At 47.1% G+C, this 17692-nt stretch overlaps 1 protein-coding gene across 3 annotated transcripts in view; it reads left to right on the top strand.

Moving 5' to 3' along the window:
* Positions 1-17692, top strand: part of SH3PXD2A (SH3 and PX domains 2A) — a 261573-nt gene that overhangs the window by 63273 nt on the left and 180608 nt on the right. For all 3 annotated transcript variants that reach the window (XM_062601872.1, XM_062601873.1, XM_062601871.1), the window contains exon 3: positions 10021-10096. In XM_062601872.1, the coding sequence (XP_062457856.1) occupies positions 10021-10096 (76 nt within the window). The remainder of the gene's footprint in view (positions 1-10020; positions 10097-17692) is intronic.

The following is a 17692-nucleotide window of genomic DNA, read 5'->3' as shown; positions in this document are numbered from 1 at the left end:
GTAAGATGTGCCATTGTGTTTGGAGCTATTGTTTCTGTTTTCATTATTGAAGTTACTCGTGGTTTCCAAGGAACAATATATCATGCAGAGCTAACATGCTGTAGAGAAGATGTAGATTATGAAAACAGAGGGATTAAGTTTCATACATTTGGAGCTAAAGTCTCATCTCTCTCATAGTAGTGCAAGCAGGGGAGTAGTCTTGCAGGCTCACAAAACTCTACCAATTTAACTAAGGGTTTATTTTTAGCAATTTAACTAAGGGTGTATTTTTAAGCAGGTTTATTTAAAACCATGGCCACCAGTGTGTGAGCAGCAGAGGTTTCTAAGGATGGATTTTGTGCGTGCAAGGTCAGTGACTATCCAATGTATAAATTGGGTTTCAGAGCGTTCCTGTGCCAGGCTTTGCACTGGTTCAGACAAATCAGGTTGTAAAAGTGGGGTCTGGCTGGCTGGATAGTCCCTGCCTGAAACACCAATGAATCAGCAGTTACACTTTATGAGAGGGGAGTAAAGGAAGGGTGAAAGAGGGCATTGCATGACAGATGTAATTCTCCAGTCTTTGGCAGTGTTGCTTTATGGGAATGGCTGGACTTGAGAGGAGTCACACTAGCACATGAGGGTACCCTTAAATATAGAACCGGGCCTCCCCCTTGCAAGATACCAGCCTAAATCTGTGATGTGGAGCAGGTCAGGAGTTTGTTCCCTGGATAATCTTGACAGCACTGGACAAAAGAGACTGTAGCAAAAACAGACCTGCAAATTCTGCTGATCTTAATATTTGGTTCATGGTTTTTCTAAGAGCAAGTATGTAACTAATAGCAGCACCCTGCTAATGGCTCTGTGCTGCTTTTAGGATGCAAGCTCCAGCACCTTGCTTGCAACGTCAGTGCAGTGTTCACCACTGCTGCCAGCGGTTCCCTAAGGACTGGAGGGTTTGAAGCCCTGCATCTCCCACCAACTCATCCAGCCCTTGTGCTGAGCCAAGCTGTTCCTGCCTGATGAATGGTCTCTCCTGGTAGGATTTAGGCACTTGCAGGCCTTTGGAGTGGCTCAGTAAGGGTAATGCTCTGATAAAACCAAATATCTATGGGGCTACACTGTATTTCAATTGCTGGCTTGAAAAGGTTGAAATTTAATGGATGGCAAGTATGTATTTTTTACAATTCCCAGGTGATGTGGGAGGTGGTGACCTTGATGCTTTACTCCCTTTCAGTGAAGCCCTTAGAGTTGCTATCATGTTTAAAGATGGGACCTTTGCTCTGGCAGCACTTTTAGATGTAACTCTGTTGCTGCCTGGAGGCCAGCCTTATAGGAGAGCTTGGTCCTGATCCTGTTAATGTCCAAGGGCAATTATCACTGTTACTGCAGTGTTTGTCACTAGAGGATGTTGGTCTCTTGCTGCTTATGTGCAGTCTGAAAGAATACTTTAAGGCCTGTGATTTTTGCAGGGATAAAAAGAATATAAGGAAAGATGCTCTTCTGCTGACATCAGCCCTTCTCAGCCAGGACTTTTGCTGGGACCTACAGTGAGCCTCTTTGGACATCTGGGCTGGCTCTGGGTATGCCAGCTATGGAAAAAAGGCATAATGCTTGCACCCCATCACAAAATTATAAGCCTTCCTCAGAAGCTAATTGACCTGATGGGGCATGGCATCAGCGTGGCTCTGACATCTCTGCACAACCCTGCTGTGCCACATAACTGCAGCATTCATCTCTCTACGCCTTTCTGAAACAGGCATTATGGTATGGCCTTATTTCCCAGGGATGCTGTCAGGACAAATCCACTGTAGATACTGGAGTAACAAGGGACATATAATCACCATGGATAGATGGAAAAGTATGAAGCAGCCTTTGTCCAAGCATCTTCCAGTGTGGTTAAGTCGGATGAGGCCAGTCTAATTTAGCTCTGGGAAAGAAAATGCTTCTGGCAGGAGGCATCAATAGCTGCTCTGTGAAAGGACAGTGTGGGCTTTCTGAGAAGCTCTTGAGATGCATCAAGTGCTTCTGTCATCCCAAAGCAGCACCTCCGAATGTTTTGCCAGTCTGTGTTAGCCACAAATGCTGGGCTCGTTCTGCAGAGCCTTTAGAGAAAGCTGCATTTCTGTATGAAAAACACCAAATGTCTCAACTGGGAAACTGCATTCCCTCTTTTGATGGATCATGTTGGGGAAATACCCCCAGTCTCTGCTCCCCCCCCCCCCTCTGGCTGTTTTAGTTGGATGCTGAGAGGTTTGTAAGATTTCTGGTGGAAATTTTCAGACCTGAGGAAGGCATTTTCCCTTTGGGGATTACACCATGCTGTAAATGTCTGTTCCTTTTACTTTATATACATTTTCTTGCTTTTGTTTGACTTTCTCAGAACATATCCTATAATGCTGTAATTGTCGGGCATGTCAGCCAGTTATCTGGGTGGGTTTTGCTTTCATTCTTTTTTTTTCTTTCAAAATAAAAGGAAAGCCAGTTGCTGCTGCTTCTCAGAAACTGAATTAATGCACTTCTCTTGCATGCTGTGGCATCGTGTAACACCACGAGAGAGGCAGTGTCACTGGCTGCCTGATATACTTATCCCTGCTGCATTGTGGACCTTGTTACTGCTTTAGGAAGAGATGGGGTTTCACCTCCTTCTGCTGTGTAAGGTGTCAGTTATACATGTGAGCAGTTAACAGACGGGCTGTGCTGTGCTCAGTCTGTTCCATACCCTCACCCAAAGATCTCCAAGTCTTTTGTGAACTTCAGCTAACTGATATTGTGCTCAGGAGCAGCTCTGTTCTGGCTAGTTATGAAGAGGTAGGAGTTAGGCAGGCATCCTGCTGTATTGTGTCTGTGAGGGTGAGATGGTTCGTTTCTCCTGTGAGAGGGTGAAGCAGAGGAGGAATAAAAACAAGCTCAGTTCAGCCCACATATAGAGAAAATTCTCCAAGAGCTGTGTCCTGCAGAGGGATCTGCCCTAAGGACAGCAGTTCTGTTCCCTGTAGTGCATGTCCATCTGTCATTGATCTCAGCAGGTATGGTCCTGGGCTGGAGCAAATCAGGTCCTTCCCCTTATGTCATGGATGCTCCACTGTTTAACCTTAGCAGAAAACCCACCCTGAAATCACACCATTGAAGAAGTGGTCTCTAGACCAGCTTATAGAAAGTGAATCTCTGGAGGTGGGCTGTCATGTTCTCCACTTTCTTGCTTGGTTTCACCTGTTGAAATTTAAATGTTGATATATTACCTAATAGCATGAGATTCATTTGCTGGAAATGGAGGGTAACCATCTTCCTTAAGTGAAAGACCCCTTTGGATGCTCTGGTTAACCAGGATTTGGATTATGTTACAGATGAACAAGCCCACAAATGGGAGGAAAAGCATTTCTGCAAACCACCAATAATACTTCTTCCATTTCTTTTTGTCCTGCTGATTTTAGATGAATGTTGTTCCTCTGAATCCAGTCTGACTCCTGCTCAGAGCATTTGATGGCTTTTCGTTAAATCTCATGCCAGCTTCCTGAGATTTTTTCTTGCATTTTGCAGATGCAAAAGCAGAGACAGGACCACAGAGGTTTCTCTATGAGGAAACTTCATCAGACGACAGAATTCAACCCAGTTCCAGCCTTTCACTTTCTTCAGATCACACTATGTATAACTCAAAATATAGCTGATGATGCTGTAATCATCAGTCATGTCAGGGAGCAGCACAGCTGGTATTCAGCTTCAAATGAAAGGAAATTGCTGCTGCTCCTCAGGGTTTTAATTATTAAGCCTTCTATTCTGGTATCTTACCTCCCCTTCTCATCTAAGCTTGCGTTACGTGCATCAGAGACTTTCAACCTGCTCTGATTTGCAGATGCCCTGAACCCCTCCTGCTGAGAGTGTGAGTTCCATCATCACTAGTTTCAGATCCCTAGTAGTACCTTTGCTTTTCTTGCAGTTTCTTTGGTCTCTGAGCTGTATGCATACAATCCCATGTGTGTACAGATTCCTCCTCTCCTCTGCCCCATCGCTCAGCTGTAGCCCCTCTCTCCTCCCTGGGACTCAAAGCTCAGATCAGCCTCATGAGAAGGGATCACAGAGCTGGGATCACCATGTGTCCAAAGCATAACTGTCCTCATGTACTTTACCTTTCAGGTCCAAGTACCTTTATTATCAACTTGCTTCATCTGTAATGAGAAATGAATTTTCTAGTAAGCACTTGGAAAATGGGAAGCTAATACACCTCTTGGCATTCAGTCCAGGAAATGTTGTAGCCTTAGGACCACTTGGGTGACTGAGAGTAAGGCGGCAAGTTCAGGGGGTTACTGCAAGCAGCTTGACCAAAATCTGCTGCTTTCAGTCTCTTGGTTGTGGTTTGATTTTCATCCTCTGTTTCCCTGGGGGACAAGCAAATTAGACAATGCAGAATGGGAGTGAGGTCTCCTCTCTCTCTCTCTGCAGAAGGTCAGAGTCTTGTGTCCCTTTGCAGCAATGGATGTTGCTTCGCTTGCCAAAGTAAAGGGTTTGGATGAAAGGCATCCTCAGGGTCTTTGTATGTTAAAATAAATCTCCCATGATTTCAGTGCCGACCTCCTGTAGGGCTTTGATTTTTATCTGTGCACATGGCAAACCTACATCCACTTGAAAAGGAACCAGACAGATATGCACACTGATAAGAGATTATGTGGGTGTCCTAATTTGCTTATTTTAAGAGGTGTGGAGAACTTCACTCTTCTGACTGTGGGAGAGTTAAAGCTGCTGCGAGGAAGGAAGGGGAGGAACTAACAGCTCAGCAGGAAGCTCCAGCTAGAGTCTGTGGTGGTAGGCATAGGTGGAGGTTAGGTAACTGTTGCAGGGGATTAATTTTAGGGAGTTAGGTTTAGTCACAGACTTGCAAAACCTGGAGACCAAATTGGAAACAAAGTTCCTGCTGGCAAATGCCACAGGATCAGGTCGTATGTTCTTGTCCCCTGCATGAGTTGGCTTACAACAGAGTAAAAAGCCTCTCTTGCAAAAGAGAAGCATCTCCTTAGTCTCAGATGCTGTAAATTCTTATATCTAAAACATAAAACAATGTTTTATGAAAATAAATAAAATGTAGTAAGTAAATAATTGTCAGAAAGATGCTTGGCTTCTCATCCTCAGAGATGCTATTTGTTAGCTTCTCAAGGGGTGCTTATTCTTCATTAAGATTGTTAATCAGGTGATGCCGTTGCAAATCAGAGAGGGGCTGAATCTGATCTTCACAGCAGAACATTTGTGACGTGACTGCAGAGCCATCAGCTGTGATTGCTGAGCCCAAATGGTCCTTGTGTGCAGGAGCATCTCTTTCTTTGTGGCATAGTCTCATTCTTAGGCAAAGGTGACCCAAAGCAGAAGGGAGGAAAGGGAAGATGCCCAGGGAGGTGGTGGAATCACCATCCCTGGAGGTATTTAAAAGATGTGTAGATGTGGCACTTAAGGGCATGGTTTAGTGTTGGACTTGGCAGTATTAGGTTCATGGTTGGACCAGATGATCTTAAAGGTCCTTTCCAACCTAAATGATTCTGCGAACTAGCAGCTCAGCTGTAAGTGAGGACACTGGCTACACCTCTTGTTTCCCATTTGCATGTGTGAGGCAGCATCCATGCCTCCCTATGTTAATATCAACAGGTGAGGGTTGATACCACTGAAATATTCCTATTCCATTCTTGCAAGTGAAGTGATTTCATGGTTATGTGCAGTTAGGAAGGAGTGGAGTCGGGTAGTGCTCTGAGCCTGCTCTTATTTTAATGAGCAGCAACTCACAAGTAATTCCCTTGATTTTTAATGGGATTAATTGCATGATCATTTGCTGACCACTGTAAGCAAGTCATAATGTGGACCAACAAGGTTTATAGCAGACCTACATGAGTTCAGCACAGAAGTAAGAAGGAAGTTTTTTGGAGCAGAAGGCAGGACTCCATGCAGAACTTACGCAGGAAAGCTGTTGACAAACCCAGAGCAGGTTGGAAAGACAAAGCCTGGGAGGTGATTTTTGCAGTGAGTTATTTGTGGATGTGTATCTGTTGTGACAGCAGCAGGAGGTGGTATGTGTTTGTCCAGCCTGACTCCAGACATGCTGCCCAAATGGGCGGGAAGCTCACTTCCTGGTTTCCATATACCCTCCCTGTTTCCAAACAGATCCCCCACCGTGTGACACAGTGACAGGGTAATGGATTTCTTTCTGCTCATCACATCGGTCATACAACTGGAGGCTTTCCTGTGGTGGGATTCACGTGCTTGTAAGCGGATGAACCGTGTATGAGCTTCCCCTTGTTTGCCTAAATGTAGTGCCAACTTGTGATTTCTTGCCTGCCCAAAGCCACCTACAGCCCTAGCTCCATCCTCCAGGGCTGTGCATCCAGACTTTCCTTCTTTCCCTTCATGCTGGGATGGTTTTACTCTAGGTGATGCGATGACTCTCTCAATTAGCACATCTTGTCCTTAACGTAATTGTCATATTCAAGATGTAAGCAACAGCTTGTGGAGACTGCCCATGTCTGAACAGAATAACTTGGGGCGTTAAGTGAAGGATTTTTTTTTTCCATCTATCATATGTATATTTGCAATAATAACAATGATAATTTCTGTTAATGGAAAAGCATTTGTCACAGAATAAAGAGGTTTTGACTTTCAGATGCTCTGCAGACATCTAATTAAGCAGACTGAAAATCCGTTTATTGCTCTTTGGCTGTTAATCATCCATGTAGGGAAAGTGCTGTGACTACCAGGAGGGGCTTCTGTGGTTCAGCCCTTATCTCCTTCCATTCCTGGCTGCTCCATTTATCTCCGTGGTTAGTGTCTCCTCTTATCCAAGCTAGGCTGAGTGGGGCTTAGGATACCCCATCAGCTCTGGGTGATCTCAGATGTTTCATTCAGACCTATTCCTGTTTTTTTCCCCTCCTCTACATCCATCTCTTCCTCGTTTTCTGCTTTGCATCTTTCTCCATGGAAGAGAGGATACAGAATCCTGCTTTTCTAAGTTTTAGATCTAACTTGCACTGGCTTTGAATGGCAGAACTGGGTGCAGGGAAGTGCTGAGGAAGGCTCCATGCTTCTGCTGCCCTTTGTTTGCCTTTAACATCATGAGAGGTTTCCTGTGCTGCGGAGCTGAAGGGCAGTCATCACGTTCCAGTCTGTGTTGCAGGTTCTCCCTGCCATTAGTACTCATCTATATAGACACTGTCATGCTGGGAGTGCTTTTTTAGATGTTAATGAGAACAGCCAGAAATAGAGGCAGGGGTTTAATTGCTGGGCCTCAGTTATGTCCTTCCTCTTATCCTTTTTAGGATCTGTTGGGTTTCCCATATCACGCCTGAAATTGAGCCAGTAGTTTCCTCCAAAATGTCCAGCACAGCTGCCCAAAACCAGCCTGTCTCTTGCTGGGGCAGCAGAAATGCCAAGCCCAACTTGTTGGTCTAGGGGCTATCCCACAAGCCAGCAGCGAGCGTCCTCTGGAGTCAGGGGCTTGAAGAAGGACTGTCACACTCCTCCATGGGTATCCAACCTTGCATGGCCTTTTAGTGAAGTAGCAACTTCACACCTTGTCTTCAGTTTTACACAAGCATGTGCATGTTGCTCACTGGAATATTGTCTTATGTATCAAATATGAGAAATCTTCTGTGCTTCCCAGGGACTTGGCACTGGGACAGGCTGTATCTCCATCAGTTGCATTGGTGACCTCGTGAGTGCCTCTGCCCCCCCCAGCTCCGTGACATCCAGACCCTCCCAGCCAGAGGCAAGAGCCGGGGTGGAAAGTGTAATCTAGGAAAGCTTAGCCAAACTCTTCCAGCTGCAGTTTATTGTATCTATTTTGCTGATATCCACCCTTTAGATAAATAGCACTAAGTTATACACGTTGTGACTCTCTTGATGTGGTTAAAAAGACTTGTATTAGCCAAGCTAATCTAACTCCAAGAATAACCATGGGAATTTGACTGTATCGGTTCCAAGCTTGAATTAGTCACTGTGTAGTAAAGTGAGAATTGCCTTCCTGGCTAAAAGTGTAGCAACAGCAAAACTTCAAGTCGATCGGTGGGGATTCCTTCCCCCTCTTTTTTTCTTTTCCCTTTGAACAACGCTCCTGCACATGCCTGACCTCAGGCACCCGGAGCTCTACCTCCGAGAAAACAAATTTTCCCATTTTCAATAAAACCCATGTCTCTGTTGGCAGAAAAGTGAGTTAGGTAACAATCCACAAAGCTACGCTCTATTTATTTACCAGGCTGACTCCCTGATGGGGAAAAGTGGGATCTTTTAACTTGTTCTGCTGCACAGATGTTCCTTCTACTCCCGAGCTTCCTCTTGATCTTCAGTTTGCTGTAACATATGGTGAAAATGCTGGAGATGCTGCGGTGTGGTTGAAGAAAGAGAAGGATCCTGTGTGCTTAAAACAAAAACAGTAAAAAAAAAACCAAAACAAAACTGTTTTTTTTTCCCCATGTTAGCACAAACATATTTTTTAAAGAAAATCTGTTGAGCTGGCAAAGCCTCTGTTAACTCACACACCCTCACTTCTGGACACGTAGCACTGATGAGCCCCCACACCTGCAGTTTTAGCTGCGCCTTTAGGTGTTTGTATTGAGTTGTAGATCCAGTTCAGGTGAGGAGACAGGGGTCTGCAAGGTCAAGTAACAGGACTGCTTGCTTTCCTTCCTTATCCTGCACAGAGGGCCTGTGGACTGTGGGTTGACAGACATCTCTACTGGACTATCAGAAACGAGTCACTGGGCTGGCAAGGTATTTGGAGCCGGGGCTGCTGTGTAGGATTAGCAGGGACATAGAACATTGCATCATACATCTGAAACATGGGAGAAAATGAAATAGAATATGAAGATTTGAGTATTTATCTTGGTAGCACCATGGGGTGAATAACAGTGAAAGAATGCAGAGGGTGAATGTGAGGGGTGAGAGGCTCTGTCAGTTTTCAGGCTGAGGACAGTCTCTCTTGGACAGGTCCATGAGGGTGCCAATGGAGAGCTTCTTTTCTTCCTGGCTGAGGCTGTGTTTGGCTTTTCAGTGGTGTTCAGCCTCAGTGGCACTGGTCACTCTGGGCTCATCACCCATAGACAAATTACAGGGCTCATTTAGGAACATTAGGTCAGCATACTGCTTCCCTAGGCTTGCTTCCATAGAAAGTCATTGGTGGTCAGCAGGCTGCTCCACTGTGCAAGCTGACCATAAGCCATCAATACCCCTTTGAGTTCCTTAGGTTGAAGGCTGATTGCAGTTCTGTGGTACAACAGAATCCTGAGCCTAGTCAGCCTTAGGGATGTGTTAGAAACAGATGGCTGTGGTGGACAGGGCTTAGGAGCTGGTGGGGTAAGATCTTAGCTGATGTGGGCAAAACTCTGTCCATAACCATGCTTTGGAGGCTGCTTGTCATGAGCAGCACATCCACCTTGAGTTTTGCTTTCTGACCATTCCTATTGGTGGCATTCTCTGGGATGCTCTGCTCTCCTTCCTCCTTTCTTCCTTTCTCTGCTGCTGTCTCCATGTAGAGACTGCAGTGGAAGATCCTTCCAAAACTCCTATCTCTCTCCCTGGGAAAGCAGGAGTGCTTTGATGGACCAGGGCAGTGGGCAGTGCCTTGCCAGCAAGAGGGCAGAGTAGGTGTTTTATTAAACACACATTAATCCATCTGCTTGGACAGCATGTTTAGCCAGGTGGGTGGCCTGTCACACGGACAGGTGAAAACTGTGTCTCCACCAGTGCGGGCAGGCTGTGGATTAGAGGCAAGGCGTGTGTTCTGTAACGAAGAATAGGAGCCTAATTTTAGAACAGCAGCGAGGCCAGGCTGAGATGTCTGCCTGGGCCCTGTCCCAGCTCCTCTGTGCTGCCAGAAACTTGCCCTCCCTTTCTTTGGAGTGAAGTGTATCGTACCTTTTAATGTACAGACTCCCCCGCAACGAGGCAGAGTGTTTCCTGCAGTTGCTTTGCTTTGCTAATCATCTTTTGAACCACACACAGACCAAGAGATCCCCTGCTCCCTACACAGCCAGGCCATGTTTTCCCCCTAAGACCTTTCCTCTTTTTCCTTTGCAGATGCAGCTTCTGGACAAGTTCCCTATTGAAGGAGGCCAGAAAGATCCCAAGCAAAGGATCATCCCTTTTCTACCAGGTAATGCTGTGGGGAAAGCCCTAAATAAGATGGGTGAGAGCAGTTGGGGACTTCAGTTCCCCAACCACAGTCTCTAGTACTTTTTGTGACCACTCTTACAAATGCCTTTTCCCTGGGAGCTTGTATATACAGCTTTGTGATACCAGACCTCCACCTCCTCCTAAAATAACTGGCATGGTGTTTAGGGCTCCCAGGGGATCTTGCATCAGCTGTTGAGGTTCAGGTTGGTTCCTGCCCTGCCACACAAAGGGATTCAATGGCTTCTGGGGGGCTGTGCCTGTGGGGTGAAAGCCTGGCAGCCCCCCAGTCTGAGCTTGGGCTGCCAATTCAAGGCCACTGGAGACCAGGGACACCGTCGGTTTTGTTTCTTAATGCTGTGGTTCTGCAGGTATTGTTACTGTACAATAAGGAATGAATAATCAGAGTTGCCACTGTGTTATAAAGGAAACTGTAAGAAGGTTAAATGCAAACAGGGATTTCTGCAGTGTTGGCCAGAAAGATAAGTAAACATCTCTTTGGCCTGAGCCACTGTCTCTCTGACAGCTTTCAGAGAGGGCTTGGACATGATGGATATCCTCTTCTCAGGGTAATGGCACACACTTCCACACAGTTTCTTCCAGCAGTGACTGCAGGGATGGCATGGGGGAGATGAGCCAGACCACAGCATGCTCTTGGAAACGCACACTCGGGCCAGCTTGCTATTGTCTGACTGCACGGTTCTGGCTGTTGAAGTTTAGATCGCTGTGCTGCCTGCCAGAATAAGTGGAGTATTTTCAGCCTCTGAAAAGGTTCCTTCTGTCTTTAACTATAAACAGGAGATCCCAGCTCTTCCCCAAATGTCTGTAAAGAGAAGCTGGGATGGGAAGGTTTAGTCCTCTCCAGGAGAGTGCTGCGGTCCCCAACACTGTTTGCAGGCAGAGCAGCTGCTCCAGATGTGTATTGAACACAGTTCTAGGGCTAGCAAGGAAGCAGGGACTTGGAAAGCAGCAGCACAGATACGTGACACAAGCATTGGAGCTGCAGTAGGGCAGCCTAGCAGCTTCCACGGGCCTTCTGGAAAGCAGCCCCAGGACTGGGGTTTGCTCCCTGCAATGCCCTATGCTGCATCCAGACTCTCTGCAGACAGGGAGAGGTGGTGTTGGCCTCCATTTCCAACCTGGCATGAGGAGAGTGGTCCAAGCATGAACTCTCTTTCCAGTTGTGCCACCAACAAGCTCACAGACACGTCACTTTGTAGTACCTCTGTATGATGAGGATGGATAGTGCTGGTCTGCCTTTCTTGCTGGAAACCATTTTGAGATTCTTGAAAAGCACCATACAGGGGTACAGACAGCTTTAGGTGAGGTGCTGCAGGAACATCTCTGTCTGCAGGTGATGGTTGTTCCTTCTGGATTGAGCATTGATGGCCCATTTCTTTTACTTTGTCCTAGAAAAAACGTTGGCTGAGTGCAAGCGACTGATGCTCAGCCTGTGTGCAGTTCTTAGTGATGGATGTCCTGATACATGGGCGGGTGATACTTGCAGAGGATGAGATACATCCCATATGCCCATTACAACACTTCCTACCCCTCCCACCCTCCAACAACATGAGGGAGATGGCACTGCTGCATATCCGTGAGGGGAAGAATTATATCTGGAAAACATTTGGATTGACTTAGTATCCCAAAGAGAGAAGCTGCCAGAAGAGAATAGACCTCAGCTGTATTTAATTTAGAATTTTTGTGATATACGTCCTACTTTTGATATCGAATCTCTGCCTCTCTCTTGGTGAACCACTGAAAAGCCCATGTTGCTTTACCGGGGAACAAGGTGACTCAGCTGAATGTCAAACAATGTCAAAGTCTGTTAAACAAACTAGCTGCCATAATTAGAATCCGCATGGCATTTCTGCAGCTGGAACCGTGGATCCCTGAAACGAATGCCTAGCTATAGGCTGAGAATTAAAAACCAGCAGGGCAGATGTTTGTACTTAAATCCTACTTTTATGAAAATGTTATGATTTTGCTTGCTTATTATGGGCCTGATTCAGCCAAGCTGGAGTGATTCTGCATGCTGGGCTCTGCGTGCCTGGGGTTTGCCTGTGCCACTTTCAGGCTAGGGCAGTTTCCCTCCATCGGGTCTGGTTTAGGAAGCTGACTGATGCCAGCCCGTGTCTCTTGCTTGTCAGCAATGCTGTGGTGCTCTCCTGAAATGAAAGCGTGCACAGTTAGCTGTGCATCTGGAGGAAGAGACTGACCTGTCCAGATCCTGTTGCTTGGCCACAGTCATGCTATGTCTCAGCTTACTCCGTACAAAGCAGGGGTAGTGGTGCATGCATGATTTATGAGGAAAACAAAAGGTGTCCCACTGGCCTGTTCTGCCCCCAGATGTACATCTCTCTTCCTCCCCCTGTATGCACAGATTGTAAATCCCCTGGGTACTGGAAAGTGGCTTGGTGCAGGTTTCATCCCACTCGGGTGCAGATGGCTGCTGCTTTTCTGACCTGTTACATATTGGCTGTGATTTTTTGCTTTACGCGCAGATGATAGCCCGCTTTGCACTCACCACTGCTGGTTTCAGGTGGTTTTATGGTTGCAAACTACTGGGCAAGGTGCCTCCCTGTTGGGTCATTCAAGGCTAAGTATTTGACTGTGTTGAAAGCCTTTTTACCTGTAAAAAACAAGAGGAGTGTAACAGAGCTCAGTGCCCTGCAAGGAGAGACCATTCTGGGTTCAACAGCAGGAAAGCACAGTTTTTCTTTCCTCTAGATACCTTTATCTTATCTTTAGCAATTTCTTTTCCCCACTGCCGTCTTACACAAGTATGGACTCTACAGCTTTCATTGCCATGAAGAGGAGCAAGGAAATAAGCAGTGTCAGATAATCCTGTAAAAGATACGCTGTGGATAACTTTGTAGTTTTGCTTACCCTTGTGAGGGTCAATCCCGTGCCTTCAATTTTTCTGTGAACTTCTTTTCCTTTACCATACCAAGAAGGCAAACCTGGTATTTTTCCTCCTCTTTCCTCATTTTATCTTTTTTCCCCATGAGTTTCCCCTTCTTCTTTCTGATTTCTCTTTTGACTGTTGGAAAAGTTTGCATCAGGGAAGGCGAGGCAGAAGAAAACCATATAAGAAACCACGTTTGTGGGGTGGCCAGAGAGCATTTTTGTAGTTGGTGGTATGAAATTTTGGGTTTGAAGGATGGAGGGAGACTGTGGAAGAGTTAGAACAAAATTGGCCGCAAAGCCGACTTTCTAGACTAAAGGTGGCTTGTCACTGTAAGAAGACACAGGTGAAAATGCTGTTTAACTGTTCTAGTGTGGCTTTTGGTTGAGCCCATTTGCAATGCACTGATTTCTCCATGAGCTCTCCTGCTGCACCTCTGAAGAGCAACCTTTGGAGTGTGGATTTGAAGCTTTGCTCCCTCCCCGTCAAATACTTCAATATCTGCATCAACAGAGAGAAGAGGTTATAGATTTGCGTTCCCTGTTTCAGGAATGTTGGGGTAATTAATGAAGGAGCTTCTGCTGGAAGGAAAAGACTGGTCTGCTGAGCTTCTGGAGGACAGGGTGGCAAATACAAATGGCAGAGACAGGGCGATGCAGCTCTGGGATTAACAGTTCTGCAGTGGTTGACCCAGGACTCAAGGGCTTGCATTGTTTTTCGTTTCTTTTGGCACTAAGTGGAAGAGCCATCTGGAGACAAAGCTGAAGTTGGAGGGGTGTCAGCTCTTCTTGCTCCTCTTGTCTTCCAAAGCGTAGCCTTGGGGAAAACACACTGCACAGCATGAAATCCTCCCATTGTGCTGGCTACTGGGCTGCAGATCCCTGCTATGGAGAGGGTCTTGGGCTTTCCATGGCACAGGGGGCTGGGCACTGATGATGACAGCACCCTGCACTTTCTACCCAGATTCCAGCTTGGTCCCTGCCGGGACTTCAAACAATTTTGAGCCCTGTTGAAAAAAACAGGAGGTTTTTGCATAGTTCTGGAAGGGGAAAATCCTCGCAGGGTCCGTGCTCTGCAGCTTCCCTGCTGCCTGGAGAGGGAGACATCCCGCTTGAGGAGACTGCTTTGTTTGCCTGATTTTCCTTACCCTAGGGAAGCTGAATCCTGTCCCAGGGGGACTGGGGGGTGGGTGCAGGCTGCCCTACTGGCTTGGTTAGGCAACTGCAGAAGCAACAGACCAGCTTGGCTCCAGGCCCTGCCTCCAGCACCTGCCAGAGAGGCGCCTTCTTCTCTCTTCCTTTCTTTTCCACTCGGATTTTTCTGCTCCCTTGATTAGGGCAAGGAAAGGGGAAACCATCCGTTTCAGGGTGCATGCTGCCAGTGGGGCTTGGTGGCTGTGTCCCAGGGCACTGGGAGGGATGCCAGCATGGTGGATGAGATGTCAACCAGCCTTTGCCTGGACCTGCTGAGCCCTGGTGACCTGCTTTCCTCCCAGGAAGAGAAATGCCCTGGCACCATGTCAAAGGGGTCACTGGAGCTTTCTCCTTACTCGGCCCCAAGGCAGCAAGAACATGTGGCACCTACTGGGGCATTTTAAGGACAGGCAGCACATACAGCGTGGCAGGAAGATCCCTGCAGGTTTAGCCCTGCTTTGCTCCTGGGCTGTGGTGCATGGTTCATGCCAGCAACAGCGGGTGGGGAGCAGGGTGAGCTGCTCCGTGCCGGGCTGCCTAATGTCTGCAGGGCTCCTGGTTCCCCGAGGAGCCCCAGCCTCTCCTCCTGCCCTGTTCCCCCGGCAGAGCAGGAGCCGGGAGCGTGAGCCTCAGCCCAGCCTCATCCCATGTGTGAGTCAGGATGGCTGCGGGAAGGGAGAGGTGCAGTCGCACAGGGCGCGAGAGGCCACCCAGCACCGCCCAGATACCTGGGGCTGGCGGGGGGTGCCGGCAGGCGGGGAGCACTGACGGGAGCCTCCCCATTTTGCACAATGCAGGAGAATGGGGAATAATCTCTCCCCAGCGCCAGCCGGGACGTTCCTTGCCTCCGTTCCTGCCACTGCAGTGGGGAAGGAGATCTGCCGATGAACTGCATCCCAGGTGGATATCTCTGCTCTCTGGTTTCGGTCTGGTGTACTGGGTTTTATTCCCCCCCCCCCCCCCCTTCCCTTTCCAGTGCTGTTGGGGAAAAGGAAGCTGAGGAGAAAGGCTTGAGCAGGTTTGCAACAGCAGGATTCCATCCATGGTGATGAGAGCAGCTTTTTTTTCCTCTCTGTTGTGTATATTCCAGCTTTGCTCCTTTTGTTTTGCTCTGGCGTGGAACAGCATTTTGTTTAGAGATCTTGGGTGGTTAAACTTGCGCTGAAGCAGAGATGATGGGTTCATCTGAAGCAGCAGCACCATGGTGACCTTCAGATCCAGTGGTTCATGTTCCACCTGTGTAAATCGAGACCAGGATCAGCAAAACTAGGTTGTGGCCATGTGTAGTTTTGTCAATGGTGCTGTGTTACAGCAGCGGTCAGGACATGTGAGGTGTTTGCAAAATTTGTTCTTCCCACCTCTTATAGGCTGTTTTCCCCTTTGGAAAGGTGATTGCTGGATGGGCATTTAAAAGGAAATGCATTCCCTCTCCTGATTTTTAGCAGGATTTGATGTGCAGAACTATGTTTAATTTCAGACTTGTTTTCCATTTTTTACTATCCTCTCCTGCAGCTTCGTGAGCCGAGGCAACAAGGTGTTAGTAAGTGATTTTAATCGTTCTTTGGAGTCATTTTCAACCTACGCAGAAATGAAGCGTTGCAGCAGTTCAGAGCCAGTCAAAAAGTAGCTTAAAGCTTAAAAAAAAGCCAAAAGGAAGGAACTTTTTATCTTGAGCCCAGTCATATCTTGTCTTTTAGATTAAAATATGAATTAAGTTATTTTAAATGTGTTCCTTTGATGCACAGGGGTAGTCTTGCAGGCATAATAGAAGCGCACACACAGTCTCAGATGTCTGATTTGCTGACCCTTACCTGTGTAACACAAATAATCATGATACGCTGCTGTGCTATCCTGAATGTGAGACCGCAAACTTTCTCAGATGGAGAAAGAGGGGCTCTGCCCCCCGCATCTTCTTCCACCCACCTGCAGTAAATCAGTGTTGCAGTTTCCTATCCCAACTCCAAGGAGATGCCAGGGGTTAGGGAGGTGACCCATGGCACTATGGCGTGGGATGCTGGGGGCTTGACCCCAGCTTTAGAGGGCTACTCCATAATGCAATATAATTTCCCTTTAATATAAATATTTTTAGTTTTCCTGCCTGTTCTTTGGAAAGGGAGAGTGCCTCCAGGTTGAAAATGAACTTAGATTTGAGCCAGGGTAGTGTGTTAGCAAGACGGCTAACAGGTCCTTGGCTTGTTTCCACTCCAGCTTATTTAAGACTTGGGTGATGCTGAGCTTCTGGCAAGCTGCTCTTCAGCAGCTCCTATTGTTTGAGAAAGCATTTTCTATTGTTTCTTTCTATTTTCTGCCTTGCTAGGAGAGCTATTGTGGAAAATTCATCTCCTGTCTCTCACAAGAGGAGAATGGATTTCCTGTCGGCTCCAGGCTTGAAGGGAAAGCAGGGGCTGCCGGGAGGAAGCGGCTGTTCCTCGCTGGGCAGCGGGGGGATTGATGATTTTGAGGGGGGCAGGCCTATTTTTTTCTTCAGGCTCCATGGAGATATTTTTAGGGTTTAAGTCTTTTCTGTTTGAAAGACGAAGTCATCCACTGTGAGGTCAGAGGATGCCCTTAGGCTGCTTCCTATTGAAGAAGCTGCGGAAAAGGCAGGCACCAGCAGCTGCCAGCTTGCAGAGCTGCCCACAGAGGAAGGGGTTGTAATGAGTCCCGTGTAATGGAGTGCAGGGGGGCTTTTGGCTTTGCATGCTGAGCCTGTATCGCAGGCGTCATCAGATCTTCTGGACGTCTTTGGTCGTTAATAGGGCATGAGTCAAAGGCCTGATTTCATTACATAAGGAAGAAAAAGGGGGAAAAACCCTCCGAATGCTGACATCTGCCCAAGTCTTCTTCCCTATCTTTCAGTCTCTTCTGAGTCTTTTCTCAGTGTAAGATCCAAAATCCACTGTCTGGCAGCTGAAACAAGAGGCTGGAATAGGAAAAACCTATAGAACAGTGTTCTGGGACTTATACCTGTTCTTCTCACAGAGGTCAAGAGCTGCTATTTTGCTCAAGCAGAAACCACCTCTGGGCAGAAATCAGCATATCATGCAGAATCATGCAGAACATGATGTGCCTCTCATTAGACCATTTGATGAGAGTTTTGTAATGATCAAGCCGCAGTTTCAAGGGAAGACAAAGACTGGAAAGAGTGTTTGGTCTGGGTTTGCTTGAAGCCAGAGCTAATGGGGGTTATTTATTTTTGTTTCAGCACTGGATACTAGACCGGGGAGGCCGGGGCAGGTTTTCGGTGCAGTTTGGCTGCTCGGGCTCCTTGGGGAAATATGCAGACGTTTTTACTCAGAAATTAGTTGGATTTTGATTCTTGTTTTTAAAGGCAATAAATAAACACGATTATAGACTTGAAAAGCGGAGCTGCGCTGGGCCCGTCGTTTCCTCAGGCAGCTGCTCCAGATGAGTGTGCCCTCTACTACTATAATTACTTCTTAAAAATAACCCTGCAAGTCTGTAATCTCAAGTGGGT

The sequence above is a fragment of the Pezoporus occidentalis genome, unplaced genomic scaffold (genome assembly GCF_034315485.1).
Source record: "Pezoporus occidentalis ecotype Australia unplaced genomic scaffold, CSIRO_AGI_Poc_V1 ctg73, whole genome shotgun sequence".
Classification (NCBI taxonomy): domain Eukaryota; kingdom Metazoa; phylum Chordata; class Aves; order Psittaciformes; family Psittacidae; genus Pezoporus; species Pezoporus occidentalis.
This window is presented reverse-complemented; position numbering and strand designations above follow the sequence as displayed.